The 17,825-nt window shown below is 39.6% G+C and overlaps 1 protein-coding gene across 2 annotated transcripts; it reads right to left on the reverse strand.

The window, feature by feature from the left end:
- Nucleotides 1-3,689: 3,689 nt before the first annotated feature.
- On the reverse strand, nt 3,690-16,923 carry LOC107153957 (arylamine N-acetyltransferase 2-like). 2 transcript variants are annotated; one of them, XM_015499545.2, is made up of 3 exons: nt 16,820-16,923; nt 7,979-8,059; nt 3,690-5,365 (listed from the first exon to the last, which is right to left on the reverse strand). In XM_015499545.2, exon 3 carries the CDS (start codon nt 5,358-5,360, stop codon nt 4,488-4,490), a length of 873 nt encoding a protein of 290 aa, XP_015355031.1. In that variant the 5' UTR covers nt 5,361-5,365; nt 7,979-8,059; nt 16,820-16,923; the 3' UTR covers nt 3,690-4,487. The 2 variants fall into 2 exon arrangements, with proteins under 2 accessions (XP_015355031.1, XP_015355030.1); XM_015499544.2 differs by lacking the exon at nt 7,979-8,059 and having other exon boundaries at nt 16,820-16,912.
- Nucleotides 16,924-17,825: the final 902 nt, after the last annotated feature.

Here is a 17,825-nt window from a genome sequence, read left to right on the forward strand (position 1 = left end):
GGATAACTGTTGGTGAGAGAAGTGTATTGAGAGAAGTAAATTGAGTCTATTTGGGTCTTTATGTCAAGTAGTATTTATTTTATGTAATCAGGTGCACTGATGTTTGGGGCACAAATATTTGCTATTATTATACCTTCTTGTTGGATTGTTCTCTGTGCCAGTGTGAAGTGACTGTCTTTGTCTATTCTGATTAATTTTGTCTTGAAGTTTGCTTTGTTGAATATGAGAATAGCTATTTCTGCTTGTTTTCAGGCTCCTTTTATATGGAATATAATTTTCTATCCTTTGGCTATCTTTGCCTGTATAAAGACTTTCTTTGAAACAACATACAGTTGGGTCTTCCTTTTTAATCTACCTTGCCCATCTATGTCTTTTAATGAGACATAGAGAGTTGAGACCATTTACATTCAGTTTTATTGTAGGGAGATATTTATTAATTCCTGCCAGTTTCTTTTTATTTCTAATGCTAATGCAGTTTTATTTTTATTTGCTTAGCTAGGTTCTTATGATATTTGTCCATTCTTGAGCTCTGGAGTTTGTTTTTAATTTCTTCTATGTGTAGTGTTTCTTCAAGCATTTCCTGTCGTGCAAAGTGTATTAAAAATTAAGACACAACTATATGTTGTTTGCAAGAGACTTATACAGGTAAAGATAACCAAAAGATATAAAATTCTATTCCATGTAAAGGGAGCCTGAAAACATGTAGGGATAGCACTCTCATATCCAACAAAGCCGACTTCAAAAGTGGTTATGTATTCTTTTAGTTTACACTTACATTGAAAGGATTTTATTTATTCTTTTAGGCTGTAGAATAGGCTGGCAGGATATAGCAAATTTGGTTAGCAGTTATTTTCTTTCAGGGCTTAGTATCATATCATTCCAAACATCCCAGGATTTTAGAATTTCTGCTGGGAAATCAGAATTACTTCTGATTGCTGTATTTCCAAATATGACCTGATGTTTACCTTTTGAAGGCTTTAAATTCTATCCTTATTCTGTATATTAGGCCTTTAAACTATAAAGTGTTGGGGAGAGGTTATTTTTTGATAGTGTCTACTTTGAGTTTGGGATGCATTCTGTATCTTGGTGTACATCTCATTATCAAGATTTGGAAATTTTTCTGTTATTATTTCCCTGAAAAGGTTACCCATGTATCTCAGATACCTCTTTGGTTTCAATGATTCTTAAATTTGTCCTTTAATCTTCTCCGAGTTCTTGTGTTTTCTGTATTGCTGAATAAATGTTTACATACAACTTTCTTAAAAGCTTCTAATTTTGTTGTCTGTGTGATATAATCTAATGGTGAGGCTTTCAACTAAATTGTTTTATTTGATTTATTCAGTCTTTCATTTCCAGAATTTCTGTTTGGTTCTTTCTCAGAATCTGTCTTTATTGAAGCACTCCTTTTCTTTCTCTATTTTGTTCCTTAATTCATTCCTTAAGGTTTTTTTTGGTTTTTTTAGTTTATTGGTTATTTTAACCATCAATTTTTAAATCCTTTTCTACCTTTTCATCCACATCAATAGATAGGGATTCAGTTATTGGGGAGTTATAAACTTTTATTAGCTTGTTTCCTCATAGTTTTCATAGGACTTGGATTTTAGCATCTGTTAAGATGCTTTCTTCTTCTTCTTTTATGTGGGGGTTATTTAGTGAGTAGTTATTTCTATATAATAAGTCCCAGAGTGGGTGTGTAATCTTAGCTTCAACACATCTGATCAGCATAAAGTGTTAATTTCAACCACCAGTGACACTTTGAAGTAATTACCACTAGTAGTGGTAATTTAAGAGCAAATAATATGTCAACATTTGCTATAATAGTTATTTCTAGTGGTCCTTACAATTTTGCTGATAAAAGAGGAATGTGAATGAGGAATAATGTAGATTAGCTGTGAGATTTAAGCATTAATGATAGCATACTAAATTCAATTGGAAGAAAGGATTAAAAAATAAAATAGAGAAAAAAGAAAAAGGAAAAGAGAAAGAAAAGAGTGGGTGGAGGGAAGAGAGAAATTAAAAAGAGGAAGATACAATGGATAAAGGAGAAAGGAATTGAATGGAGATAGAAGTGAAAAAAAATGTACCAAGAGAAGATCCAATTAATTGGCATTACAAAAAATTATATAGGACTCTGGCAAAACACAAAATTGGAAATCTATTAGGAACAGTTAATTTCAAGTAGTTAATGCAATATATTTGGCTTTCCTTTTGCTGAGGTTTTTGAAATAGAGTTGGGTTTTTTTTTCCCCTGCAGTTGTGAATTTAGAAACTCTTTATGAGAAATTTTGTGAGACATGGATATCCTGTTGCTTATTTATTCTTAGGTCTGACCCAAATTGTCCAAATTTGTTAGGGGAGTCTGTATAATGAGCTCCACCTCCTCCTTGCCTAGTCATCCATGTGAATGGAGGGTTGTCTACTTCAAAGCAGACTTACCTCTCAAAATGGCTTTGTTATGTATTCATGGGTGGGAGTGAAAGTCTGTTAGGGGTGCTAACCAGCCCTCTCACCATCTCTGCTTGTACACCAATCTGGTTGCCTCATTCTGAGTGCCTCAGCCCATGTGCTAGAGGAAGAGGAGTGGTACATGTCTGCCTAAACTCCAGCCTCTTCTGTGCTTGCAATAGCATGGGGATCAGTGCTTTCCATCTGACTCTTATCTCTCCCAGTTTCTTTCCTTGTCAGCCATGCTCCTCATCCCACAGCTCAGACCACACTTATAAAGGCAAGTGTCTTTTGCTCTTCTTCACTCTGCAGACTCAAAGACTGGTAATTGCTGTGGCTGCCATGATTTTCTCCCCAGTCTGTGTTGTAGACTCACTCCTGTGTCATACTGACCTACAGCATGAGCACTCACCTTTGAAAGCAAGTGTACCATGAATGAGTCAAGAAAGAAAGAAAGAAAGAAAGAAAGAAAGAAAGAAAGAAAGAAAGAAAGAAAGAAAGAAAGAAAGAAAGAAAGAAAGAAGGAAGAAGCAAAGTGTTAAAAATAAAAAATAAAGTTCAACTGCAGGAATTCCTAGTCAACCATTTGGGAGTCAAAAGTTTGGTGTTTTTTTAAACTGTAGCTCTCTGGCTTTTCTACAGTGTTTCCCCACTGTCTTCCTACTTCAATTTGCCACTGAAGAACTGCTATTTTATTTCAGTCTTGGGGTGCTGTTATGATATGTAGTTTCTTCTGGTGTGCCATGTTTCCCTGTTCTTGGGAGCAGCATTTTAAGCAAAATTGAAATTAAGTAATATGGAATACCAGTTATTAATTGCTAACCTAGAATTTATTACTGAAATTATTTATTCATCCACATAAATAATTAACCTACTATCTTTCTTTTTATTTTTTGCAGAGCTGGAAATCAATCCTAGGGGTTCATGCATGCTAGGTAAGCATTTGACCACTGAAACACATTCCCAGTTCTATTTTTTTAAATCATTTCTGGCACTGAATATGTAGTTATTACGCTTGTTTAACCTTGATGAATCAGAAACCAGGTTTATCCAGTACCTGATATTCATATGCTTTGAACTCAGATATATACAAAGAACTTTTTGTTCATTCTTTTAAGGCAAAGTGTGAAAGAAATAAAAGAATATGACTAGAGATAAGAAATAGGATGAAAGAAAGACCCCTTTGCAGAAGCCACCTAGCTCCATAACATCCTAGAACTTCCAAAAAAAGAAAAAAACTTTGATTCACATTATAGTAGTCAACAATGTTTTATTATACTATGTAGAAAATGAGTTTTTTTAAAAATGACATGTATTTTATAACATGTTTAATAATTTTAAATATAAACCATTTAATTTATAAGTTAAAACTTATATGAATATCATTGTTTCCACATTAAGAAAAATAGTTCATAGAAGATTGTGACTGTAAGAATCCTGGAAGAAATTAGTAGTGTGTCACCCTCTTAGTGCCAAATCACATGTTCCTATCTGTTGATTTAACTCTTGTCTTGAGGGCTATTAGGCTTTTTAGAACCAATAATGTCTCATTTTTCTTTGTTGCATTCCACTTCTAAATCATATGGGTGATATTTTGTAAAAACTGGACATTAGATATATTATGGTTGAAATTAATGAAAATTATTTTCTCACTATTCTCTTTACTACCAGTAAAATTATCTGTGAATTTAGCAATAAATCGGTGTTGGAGAGTTTTATGGCTCTATATTTCCCAATTTAACCATGTTGTTATTAAAACACTTCAGTATGATTAATTTGGAAAAGATGTGTAGCTTTCTTTAAAAAGTAATTTAAGTATATATGCTGACATCTTTTATGGGAGAAATGATATGTTTAGGATTTGTTTCAAATAATGTGGGGGTACAGAGGATAAGATAGCTCATTAGTTGAACACTGATGATCTGGGTGATGGATACAAAAGGGCTTATTTAGTCTACTCTGTAAACTTTTGCATATGCATGGAAAAAATACATTAAAGGATTAAGTACCTATAGTAAAAAAGAGTGATTTTGCTTCTTATCCTAAATAGTAAAATATTGATCACCATGTTTGGGTACCAGTTTTCCTTCTAAGGAAATATTAAATATAGTTTTCAATACTTCTTCCACTTCTTCCTCTTTCAGAGTCTTAAACTCTACCAGGTCGACACCGTCCTTATAGTTGAATCTCCTATAGCTGAGGGTGAAGCCCACTAAACAGTGAACCCCTTCTGGGGTCTGCAAGGAACAAAATGATATACCTGTAAACACAGAGGCTGGGGATGTCTGAAGGTATGTATTCACAGACTCAAAATCTTCAATTGTTCTAGGTTCAAGAGTAAAGGAGTAGATTTTTTGGTATTTTTCCTTATCTAGGAGATCGGAATTGAGAAATTCTTGGTTTGGAATGTGCTGCTCTCTTCTGATTTGGTCCAGGTACCAGATGCCTTCCTCCTCTGTCAAGCGGAAGATGCCTGGCATCTGAGGCTGATCCTTCCCAGAAATTAATTCCAGAGGCTGCCACATCTGGTAGGAACATCCAAATGATGCATCAGCAATATAGTTCTTGCCACTGATGGTCACTTTTAATAGAAGGTGAACCATATGACTGCTGTATTTGTTGGTTGGAGTGATGTAAACATATCCTCCCAACATAGTGGTCTGAAAACCCATTGTGGTCAGAGCCCAGTATAGAAGATGATTGACCTGGAGGCACCACCCACCCCGCTTCCTCCTCACAACTTGGTCAAAAACGGTCTCTAAGTCCAACTCCATAGATTCCCCACAGTGCATGTTAAAGTTCTCAAAGGGGATAGCTCGGATCTGGTGCTGAAGAATGTTAGTTAATGTTTCCAAGTCCAATTTGTTCCTAGAGTTCTTATAGCCAATTCTTTCAAAATATGCTTCAATGTCCATGGTCCCTAAAGTAAGGAAAATAAAACAAAACCAAAAACAAATTATGCTACTTTTGCACTTGGATTTCCTAGAGCAGCCTAACTTTAGCTAGAATGTGTTTTAAATATGTAGATACAAATAATGCTTGCAAGTATCTATAATAATTCTTTTGCTTTGATTGGATGAAGTGATATATATTCATAGTTCACTAAAGTTCCAGTGACCTTAGCAGGAAAGTCTTATCATTTCTTCTATCTTTCAAGTATCAAAAACTGGAAATCCAGATTAAATGATGAGTCAAATGATAACCAGTTTAGATATGGTTTTCTTAGTGACAAATAACCCTGAGTTCCAATTGGTATCCATTAAGATAGGCTTCTAAATGGTTCTGGATTCAAACAGGAGAATTCTACAGTAGAGTGAATGGCATTCATGGTACTTGACCCACTCAAATTTCCCTTTAGCAGAATCTTACGTGATTTCTGTACTCAAAGATTTATGTTGATTCACTCACTGATTGATGGATTGGCTCAACGAATATTTTACTGGGCTGGAGGTGTATCTTGTTGGTAGAATGCATGCTAAAATGTCATGGGTCAATTCCTAGTACCGTAATTAAATAAATAGATAAATATTTAATTAAAAATTCTACTTTTACCCTTCAAAATATTACAATTGTGTGAAAGTTAGAATGACACATTTAATAAGTAGATAAATAAAACTTTTCCAAAATTTCTCAAATCTGTAAGAGTGCAATAAGACTGTGGGAAATACTAAAGCAAAGAAAGGGTATAGCATGTGTATAGGGAGAGTTTCAATGCCAAATAAGGTGGTTGTAGAAAGGCACACTAAGACCTCAAGGATGTAGAAATGGGCTCTGTGGACATATGCGGAAGATTGCTCCTAGTCCAGAGGTAAGGCAAAGGCTCTGTGTGGGAAGCTGCCTAGAATGCTTTAGGAACATCTAGGAAACTAGAGTGATAGGAGTCAACTGAATGAGAAGAAGACTGGATTGAGATGAGATCAGACAGGTAACAGGGACTTGATGGACATTGTGGGTGATTTGAATTTATTCTGAGATGAATAATTTAAATAATGAAGGCAGGTAAGAGGAGTGTTATGACTTGACAATGCTTGCCATAATCAGAGTGATCTTTCTGGCTTCTTTGTGGAGAGTGGGCCATACCTACTGAGCTTCCCAGATAGTCACATGAACCAGGAAGGGCCAGTTCAAAACAATCTTGGTCTGGGTCCAATGCTTGGGTCACGATTGGCACGTGGCCCAGCTAGACCAGTGAGATAGATGTTGATGAGGGATTTTCTGATGTGGGGCTGAAAGCTCATGGGCCATCAACCAAATCTATGGGGAGAAGCTATAAAGAAAAACACTAACAAAAAAAAAAAAAAAAGAGAAGATGAGAAAAGGACTTGATGAAACCTAAAGCTATGTTTTTATAGTCAGGTAATATGAGGGGAAAAATAAAAAAAAGTCCCTTACTTTATTTACTCCACTTAGCCAGGATTTTTAACTTGCCATCCAAGAGCTTTGATCTCTTGAGACTTTGTGACAGTAGTGCACAGACCTTTGTGATGTGCCACAGCCTCAGATGACATGGTACAAAGGGTCCCCTGTGCTGATTGGTGATAAGCTAAGTATGTCTATTTTCCCTCTTGATATCCTCTCTCTCTCTCTCTCTCCCTCCCTCCCTCTTTTTGATCTAGTGATCCTTCTTACATTGCCGGTATTTCCCGCTTTCTCTGTTCTTGATGTCTGCAACATTTCCCCTGAGTCTGTTAGAGTAGTTGAATTACTCCTCATCCAAACTTGCATCTGCACCCTTCCTCACACTAACTAGCACCTTTTCTCAACCTTTAGACAGCTTCATGTCTGGGGAGAACAAATGGTATCTAGTTAGACCCTCCCAGATTTCCTTTGGCCCATAACTCAGAATCTGCACTAAGTATATAAGGAAGAGAGGAGAAGAGTGAGCCAAAAGGGAAAAGATATTTTATCCATGCCTAGCCCTATAATTATGACTTAGATCATCCAGCTTTTATTAAGACATCACTTTAGAGAGCTAGAGATGTAGCTCAGTGGTAAAATTCTTGCCTTGTATGTGCAAAGCCCTGGGTTCAAACCCTAGCACCCTGAACCGAGCCAAATATATATATATACATCTAGAAATCATTTTCTGTTTCTTTGGGAATGCTATCATTTGTTTTCAAGTGTGTTTTCTGTCTTCTATCATCCTTCCTGCACAGCCCTCCTCTTCCTCCAAAGACTATTCTTTTTCTTAAGACAAAATATTGCAGGTCCTTTAGAACAAAACCTGTTCTTGTTGAGGGCCTCCATATAAAAAACATGTTTTAGCCCAATAATACTTGGTATTGTGACTACCCTAAGCAGTTTTGTATTACTAAAGCTGTGATTCCAGGCTTAAGTGCTGAAATCACTTGGAAAGTTGTTGCCAGGGAAAGAGTGACTCAAAAAGCTCCTTGCTTTACACGTTGATTGGTAGCATCTCTGCGCAGGCATAGACCCTTTCCCTGCAGTTTGATCATTAACAGAGGAGAAGACTGGAAGGAGGCAATGTGAACGTACAAAGAGCCCAAGGAAAACTCAGAAAGTCACTTTGTACCTGTCTTAGTAAGTTGAACACAGGATGATCGTCAGTTTTAATATGAAAGTCTTACAATGTTTCTTCTTCTTGGTGCAACTTCTAGAAATAATGCAAAAGTTGGTTTCAAAAATAGATAACGTGACTTTTATCGAGAACAAAAGGGTAGAATTTTGGACCACAAATTATAAAGAAGCCCTAAAAGTCACATACAGAGGAACGGGAGGGAGTTCATAGTAAGTTACCATCTAAATTGCCTAGGAACAGTGTAGAAAGTAAAATCATGAGAAATGGAAGCAACACTGATGGGCTCTAAGCCTGGGGGTTCTGGAAGTCACCAGGAGGAGACCCAGAGGCAATGCATCAGATGACTAACTGCTGTGAGAATAGCCAGAAGGTGAACCATGTCCCAAACCAATGATTGCTATCAGGATATACACCAGACACATCACACAACAGTGTATACTGGCAGCACCCAGCCTTCTTTAACCTGACAATAATATCGAGAGATATTGGGATATAAAAAGGAAATGTTGTTTCCAAAAAGGAGGCCAAGGATCACTCATAGAAAATATGCCATTACAATATCTATTGTCATATTCATCCTCTCTCACCTCCTTAAAAAATATCAAGAAGTTCAAGCCCAGTACCAGGCAGACATCTCACCAGCCACAATATATTCAAGAAATACATAAGTGGTAGAAATGAATTACTCAGTCATAAATATGATGACAAAACAAAGTGAGAAAATACTATGAAATTGGAATTAGAATGTAAGACATAACTTGCAAAAATGTCATGTCCAAAAGACAAGCAATGGAAGAAGAAAATCATCCTGAATAGAAAGTTCTTCACAGATACTCGGCAGCATAAAATACCTAAAAAGACTCAATAATAAAGAGTGAAAAAAAGGGTGATAATACATTGTGGCTTATGGAAAGAAAATTTTCAGAAATTAGAATAGTAATTAAGGACACAAAGTCTAGAGCTAATGCATAATTAATGATAAACAGAAAAAGCTATATTGATTGCCGCAGTCTGGCTGGGCACAATTCAGGAGCCACTTGTCAAAAGAAACGAGCTTTATTTTTAGAACCACACATGCCAAACAAAACAGCTCCTCAGGAAAAACCTTCAGAGCCCAACTGCCACCATGGGCTTCCCCCAAGCCTCCCACCTCCCACACTCCTCCTGCTCTTGAGGCCGATTGGCTGGGTCGTGTGGGCGGAGCCAAAAAAAGTCCCCCAATGAGCAGCTCCGTAGTCTGAAAGGGCAGGGAAACAGCCCAATGAGCATCACCGCAGAGGAGCCAATCAGCTAGAAGTTGCTGGGGCCGCTGTGAGCCAATCATCAGCTGGCAGTCTGAAAGGGCGGGGAAACAGCTCAAAGAGCATCACTGCAGAGGAGCCAATCAGCTAGAAGTTGCTGGGGCCTCTGTGAGCCAATCATCAGCTGGCAGTCTGAAAGTTTGCTGGGGCCCCTTCGGCTGTGGCTCTCAACAATTGATGTAGCATGATATCATTAGTTATAAAGCAGCTTTCCATTACTGTAACAAATACCTGAAATAAATCAACTAAAATAGAGTAAAGATTTATTATACCTCATAGTTATGGAGTTTTCATGTGGTGGAGGAAGCTGCTCAGCTCATGGCAGAAGGGAAGCAGAGACATAGGAAGGGCCTGGGGTCCCAATACCTTATTCAAGGTGCACTCCCAATGACTGGGAAACCTCCCACCAGGCTCCACCTTTTAAAGGTTCTACCACCTCCAATTATACCATAGGCAGGGACCATCCCTTTAACACATGTGAGTTTGGAGAGCACTTATCTAAACAAATAGGAGATTATGCCCTTGGCTGCCAAAGGTTTATGTCCATCTCTTAATGTAAAAATGCAGTTAGTCTATTTCTAAGATATCAAAATGCTGTTCCAGCATTGCTCAAAAGTCCAAGTCCACAATCTCCTTAGAGACTCAAGGCAAACAAGAGTTTGTGATCACCTGTAAAACAAAACAAAACAAAACAAAAACAAATTTTATGCTTCCAAGATAAAGTAGCATAGGGTAAACACTCCTGTTCCAAAAGGAAGAAGAAATGGAGTATTAATATGGAAGGATCCAACCAAAGTGGCACAAAAACCCAAGCAGGGTGACATTAAGTCCTAAGTTTACCTTCCGAAGTTTGTTTTTGCCCACTGTATGACCACCAGTATTTAGAGGGAAGAGTTAGTGGGAAGGAAATCAGGTTTCTCCTTCTCTCTCTCTCCCTCTCCCTCTCTTTCACTTGATTCCGATAAGCTAGCTGGATAAGGAAAATGACCAGACACTTGCCCTAATGGCCATCTCAAATAATTCAGGTAGACAAAATATTTTTTACTCTTTCCACATTTCCTTATTGGTGCATTGTAGTTGTACATAAGGATGGAACTTTTTGTTACGTATTCGTACATGCACACAATGTAACAATATAATCTGTCCAGTCCCATTCCCCCAACACTTTCATCCTCCCTCCTTGCTTCCCACTCCATGGTCCCTTTCCTCTAACTTATGTCTCTTTGATTTTCATGAGTCCCCCCACATACACACATACATACTTTTCCTTTTTCCTCTCCAGCTCCCACTTATAAGAGAAAACATCCAACCCTTTACCTTCTGAGTTGGCTTATTTTGCTTAATGTAATGGTCTCAATTTTCATCCATTTTCTGGCAAATAACATAATTTAATTTTTATTTATGGCTGAATAAAACTCCATTATGTGTGTGTGTGTGTATGTGTGTATACATATGACACACTTTTTATTTATTTATTTTTTTTGGTACTGGGGATTGAACCCAGGGGCGTTTAATCACTGAGCCACAGCCCCCAGCCGTTTTTGTTTTTTATTTAGAGACTGAGTTGCTTGGCACCTTGCTAAATTGCTGAGGTTGGCTTTGACTTCTGCCTTGGCTGCCTCTCGAGCCACTGGGATTACAGGTGTGTGCCACCATGCCCAGGTATAGACCACATTTTCATTATCCATTCATCTGCTGATGGACACTTAAGCTGGTTCCATAGTTTAGCTAATGTGAATTGTGCTTCTATCAACATGGGTAGTATGCACGCATCTCTGCAGTATGATGGCTTTAATTCTTTAGGATAAATACCAAGCAGTGGTAGATGCATCATATGATGGTTTCATTACCAGTCTTTTGAGAAACTTTCATACTGATTTCCATAGTGGTTATACTAATTTACTATCCCACTGACAGTGTAAAAGTATATCCCTTTTTCTCCACATCCCCTCCAGCATTATTATTTGTATTCTTGATCACTACCATTCTGACTGGTATGAGATGAAATCTGTGTATATTTTATTTGCATTTCCCTAATTGCTAATGATATTGAACATTTTTTTTCATATATTTGTTATCCATAACAAAAGGTTTTTATGAGGACAAAAGGAGAGTTGTGTGTAATGAACAAAAAGTTAATATGCTGAGTTTCATCTAGCCACTTCATAGCCATCTTGGTAATTCAGGGATAGTTTCGCTGTATTTGAAACATTGTTGTGATTATAAATGACCTTCATCTCCCAAGCCCTTGTCCTGTGTAAGTGCTGGAAAAACATATTTTTTTAGGCAAGCTAAATATTCTTCTTCTTTTAATTAGAGAACAGGATTAGCAAATCCTTGGCCCACACTCTGATGCTGTGTTAGGACTACCAGGTGGTTTCACCTGAAGAAAGATGGCTGATGAGAAGATCTGGGGTGCAGTGTTTAATCCTCCTTGTCCCCTTTTTCTGGAATAGTTGATGCTAGTTGTTAATATTTTAGTCATTTAAAGAGGGATTTTTTTTAGAAGTTACAATAAAGGGAAAAAAAGAGTGACCTTATAAGAGGGTGATAATGCAAAATAAAGCTAGCTTAAAATGGGGTGGTATGACCAGGCATGGTGCTGTAGCTTGTAGTCAAGCTACTTGGGAGGTTGAGGAAGGAGGATGACAAGTTTGAGGCCAGCTTGGAAAATTAGCAAGACCCTGTCTCAAAATAAATGTAAAAAAGATTATACCTCAGTGGTCAAGAGTCCCTGGGTTCAATTGTCAGTGTCAAAATAAAGTAAAATAGGAGTGTCACAAGCAAAAACAATGACATTTTTTATATCTGTTACACTAAATCTCCATGGCCAGTATTTGAGGCACCCTGGTAGGATGTGAGCTCCCAAGGGCTTGGGCAACCCCTGTGGCTTTGCTTGCTGTGACCCACATGGCTACTACGTCTTGGGCTGTCTCCACTCACTGTCTGCAGCTTCCCCGGGGCAGGTATTCCACATCCTGGCTTCTCTCACTTCCGGGGGTCTCCTTTGCAGCTTTAGCTTCACTCTAACAGATTCATGAATCACCCTCAGGCGGTGTTTCCAGGGAATCTGTTCTTCCACACAAAGCCCCCATCAGGGCTTTCCTGTGGAATCTGGGTGGGAGATTCCAAGCCTGTAACCAGCTCTGTATGGTTGCAGACCCAGCAGCTGATGGAAAATGCCAAGGTCTCACTGGTGCAAGTTCTGTTCGTTACCACTAGAACCACAGCTGAATTGGCCTCTGAGTACATTGCCCGATGAAACAAACCTCAGAGTAATGAGATCCAAAGTTGCCCAGAGCCATCAGGATCACATTTTTTGAGCTTTCTTCTAAAAAAAAAAAAAAAAAATGCTTCCCTGGAAAGTCTCTGAAACACATGTGCATTTTTACAGTTCTGGGCTTGTGATGGGTAAGGTCTTGGCGTTTCCTGAGATAACACTGAAAGCATATTTCCTATCACCTCAGTGCAAAGTGTTTGACTTCTTTTTAATGGTAGTCATAATCATACCTTCCTTGGCCTAAAACTAAACACATGCTCCTTTTCTGGCCAGATGGCAAGTTTTCTGAATCTTCCTGCTCTGTTTCTCTTTGCTCCCAATTCTCCATGTAAATCTGGTCAAAACCAGTCAGGAATATCTGTGCTGCTGCCTGAACACTGTGCTGCTTGAAATTCCCACCACTAGATCAACTCGCGCATCACATTTCAGGTCAGCCTACTGCAACGTTGCAGAGTATCGACAAAAGGAAACCAATTTGTTTGCCAAGGTGTAGATTTTCCAATATCCCATTCAACGTCATGTCACTAATGACTGGAAAGTCTGCTATGAAACTCTACCTCTGAAAGGTTCTACCACCTTCCAAAGCACCATAGGCTTGGAATCAAGACTTGAATATGTGTGCTTTGGTAGGACACTAATTCAAACCACAACATCATATAAAAAAGAAAACTTTGATATTCATAGTAAAAGCTCATAAAAAGACACAGCCGGGAATAGGGATATTGCTCATTGGTAGAGCACTTCAGTCATGTGCAATTCCCCGGGGTTAAACCCACATACTGAACAAGAATGAAAACATAACTCAAACCAAACAAATAAACAACAACAAGGCAAAGATACGTCCATTACAGTCATCATTATGACAGTCAGAGAGAAGCTACAGGATCAAAAAAAGAGGCAAACAATCCACTTGGTGCTTCTGAAGAGGAGAACTCAAAAAGTAGGAGAAAATGTACAGAAGATCAAGAAGTACTTGGATCAAATGAAAAAGTGAAGAAACTGAATCTGAAAAACAAGAGAGGCAAGATTCTGGGAGGCTTTGGTTCTACATCCTTGACACAAGAATACATTCTGGTTACATTTTTGAGATTCACAATTAAAGAGAACTGCTCAAGCATCTGGCAGAGAGAGAAAATGTTTCATAAGGAAGAAAATATCAGGCTGGCGACAGAATGTTCCCCAGAAATATCCAAAGGTGAAGTCATGGAACTGCGTCTACAAAGTATTGAAGGAACTGTATGGCCTTGAACATTTTACTTTCACTGTTCATTGAATCATAAAGGAGATAAGCATGCAAAGACTATCTCAAACATGAAGCAACTTGAGAAATGCAGTAACAATGAGCTGTCCTGATGGCCAAGAAGTAAAAATCAAAAGGAAAATTAAGACAGGCCAGAATACTAGTACTGGTGAGCATCTGTTCCTTCTAAAATAGGGCAAAGAGGAAAAGTGATGAGCACTAGAGCTATAGAAGAAGCCATTCCGTGTGTACAGATATACAAAGACATGGAAATTTAAATCTGAAGATTGAGAAACACCAATGCAGGAAAGTCTCATCCAGTATTGTCAATATTGGAACTGTTAAAGTCTTTAGAATATCAAATCGAGGAGACAGAGGTTCCTCAATTAGGCAGTGCCAGACCTCATGGAGTCAAGGCTCCAGGTCCTCAGGGAAACAAGGAAACATATTTCATTAGCAGTGATGGAAAGTCTTTAGGTACAGGTCGATTGGCAACTCTTGATTTTATGGTTTATCTTGGGAATGTAAAGCACTGGAGCCATCCAGTCCAATGAGCACCCAGTTAAAAGTTTTGTATTCAATCAATTCTGGTTAAATGATTGAAATGTATGATGGAAAGGTATAATGAAATGTATAATGAAATAGGGAGGGGTGGAGCCAGAGAACTGGAGAGTGCACTCCTTAAGTAATGTAAAAATTAAACACACACACACACACACACACACACACACCAAACAAACAAACAAACAGAATTCACATGAACCCATTGGACTAGTGCCCACCATCAGAATAGAAGGGTCAATACAGGGCATGCTCACTGTGCCCAGAAAAGGTGAAAGAATCGGGAGGACTCAGGACTGTGGTCCCTACGGGGACAATGCTATCTGTAAGTCACTTAGGTCCTTTAGATTTCTTTAATGTGTTACTGTGCTCCCGGAATGGCCGGTGTCCTTAAATTTAAGAACCTGTAGTATTGATTCCAGGGATTGATGTCCTGCCAGTCCAGCCCTGGGTTAAGATTTATTGCATGAGGTCTTGAAAGTTTGGTGGCCTGGCTGGAGTCTGGACAGAGTCTTGAGTTGTAATTTACATCCCGATGCAGCTGGGGTTCTCCAGCAGTTCCTTAAATCACCTGCACATGGATCTTTGTCTCAGTGTCTGTTTTTGAAGAACTGAACTTAGGTCATCTTGGTGGTCATTTTGGGGCTCTGTGCGAAAGGAAGTTAAGACACATAGAGTGAGGCCACTGCCAGAGGGACCTGAGTGGCACATGAAAGCTTGTGTTTTTCTGCACATCACCTGGATGCCTGTTGTTTTCTCGAATGGTTCACTTTCAGTAGATGGGCTTCTGTGATTTACCCTTACGTGCCAAGGTACTTCAATCCCAAACCACCACTTTTGGATGTGCCCCAGGAGGGCAGGTTGGTAGGAAGAATCCATTGTTCAATTCCAGGTCTTTACAGTCACTGCATCTTTTAGGTATGACAGGGCTTTTCAACTTTTTGGTGAAAGAAATCCTTATTTTTTTTGCCCCAAATGGAGCTGTGATCAAGAGCCCAATAAAGAAGAACTGAAAGCAGATTGAACAGAGGTAGATTACTTATGATGTGCTGTCACACCTTGAGGCCACAAGCAGCACAAATCCAATTAGGCAGTGACTTTGATGACATCTTGTACGCTTAGTGCATGATTTTCTGTTATCAGTGAATATAAGAGTTATACACAGAGCTAGTGAGTTGCTTTTCTTTCTGAATGTATAAGTTTTTCATTTCCTATCATTTCCCTTTAATTTTCTTTGGTGTCTTCCACAGTGAAGGGAATATCTTTCCACTACATTAACACCACACCCCCGGCACTCACAAAACCAGCCCTTTGACTACCTGGATTAAAATGGACTTGCTAGACTGGCCACAGCTAAAGACTATTATTCAACAGCTTTTGGGCAGGTCTTCTGCTCTCTCAGCCATGGCTCCCTGGGAATGCCTTCAGTGGCTAGGAAGGGGGACAGGGTACCATTGAAGGCAGGAAGCCCACCTGAAGAGTGGCTAGAGCTGAAGATGGTGAGGTCAAGAAATAAGTCTCTGGACAGGGGGCAGCTAGAGAGCTGACAGCCAGAAAGCTCCTTTTGAGGGACAGGGTGTGCCCAGCTGTTCTGTGTCTAAGGCAGTAGGAGGGGCGGGGACAGGAAAGGGAGAGAGCAGTTTATCGGGAAAGAGCCAGAGAGAGGACTGTCCTGTGGGCATCCTGCCAGAGCACGGGAGCAGAGTCCAGAGCACAGAGTCCCCTGCTCCTGGGCAGCCTTGCCTAGGGAGGCTCCTTGCTCCTGTGTAATTTGTAGTCAGTGTTCAGGGGGGACACCCTACTCTCAGGAACAGTGAAGTAGTTGACTTTTCATCTCTTATAGCTCCTCAAGACCCTCCCCACTAAGCCTCCTTCCAACATGGTAAACATTCCCCCAGGAATTTCTCTAAACATTGCAGATAAGAAAATCCAGACACGCAGGACATTGGGGACCATTGGGGGTTTCTGATCAGCTCAGGCAAAAGGAGCAGGATTGTTATGAGTCTGCTCCCTGCAGGATTAACTGGACCTTGGGACACACCCAGTTGAGGACAGAGGACAGTGTCCAAAGTTTCCAAGAGAGAAATCCAGTTGAAGATTTTCCCTTAAATGCTGCTACCTTTTAATACATCGACTGAGTCTGCATGACAAACTTTAAGTAAGTACCATCATTAGCTCCGTGTTACTATGGGAAAGGGAACTTCAGAGACACTAAAAGAGTTGTTCAAGTTCTCTCTGATAGAATGTGCTGGGGCCATGCCTGTTACCCAGGGGGTGTGAACTGAGAGTCTGTTAGATTCATCATTATGCTGCATAGCATTTACAGCATTATTTCCAAGCAGGAGCCACCCAACTCTCTGAACAACTTAGAACTTGAAATTCAGGGCAGAGTAGAATCTAGAGGAAACCCCAGTTTCAAAGCCCACTTCAGGTCAGTGGGGAGCTCCACTCACCAGGTTACCAGAGCCTGAGACCAGGAACCAGGCTGTGTGCAGTCTGCCTCTTCCTAGGTCTGCAGAGGAAGTGCTCTCTTTGGTTACCAAATTGTCCCACTCCCAGAGTCTGGTTACAGTCCACCCAGGGATCTCTGGGAAATGTAGTTGCAGGGCTTCCTGGTGCCCCAGTGGACCTCTCCTTCCATGTTTTCCTGAGGAGGTGTGGGGATTTATATTATCTGATGGTTCACACGCCTCTGGCTGTGAGGGACCTTTGTATTCCACATAGTTCCTGATCTCTGGGAGCTTGAGCCAGGCTTCCTGAGTGTGAAGTGGAAGTTCAGAGCTTGGAAAGGGTGCAGGGAAAGCTGTTCCAGTAATCTCGAGGGGGTAGAAGAAGGTGGAAGCTTACTGTCTTCACCCATTCCTGAGACCTCTCTGTTTTCACTTTTCTTTCTTTCTTCCCTCATCCTCATTCTAATTTACATCTGTACCCAAATGCACCAGCACTATATAATATCTGAATTTTGTCTATGCATGGTACATAAATGTCCATATGATGTTTCATTTTCTTCTGTTTTTATTTCCATTAATGACATTGGTTTGCAGTATTGTAGTTTCTTAGATGTTTCTCTCTATACTGCATTTGAAAAACTGTCTTCAATAACATGATTGATGCCTTGTGTTATTTCTTTGGCACCTGATGCTCTAATGCATTCCTTTGGTTCATTGGTTATAGCTTGGACTCTCTACCTGAAGGCTTTCTGGTAGTCTGTGCTTGGGCAGGATGGTTAGACCTGCAATCAGTGTCCCTGGGAAAATAGCCACTCAGTGAGGATGAGGGGACTTGGAGGATATGTGTCCCCATTTTCTAATTGCTAAACTGGGGTTGCTGTGAAACATGCACGACACTGTCTCCTCACGTTATCCGGTGTGATTGGGCTTCATTCCTTCACAGTTAACCTTTGCTGATTCTTAAACGGCCCTGATCTCACTCCTCCACTTGTGTTTCTCCAAATCATCT

This window comes from Marmota marmota, unplaced genomic scaffold (assembly GCF_001458135.2).
Source record: "Marmota marmota marmota unplaced genomic scaffold, marMar, whole genome shotgun sequence".
Lineage (NCBI taxonomy): Eukaryota > Metazoa > Chordata > Mammalia > Rodentia > Sciuridae > Marmota > Marmota marmota.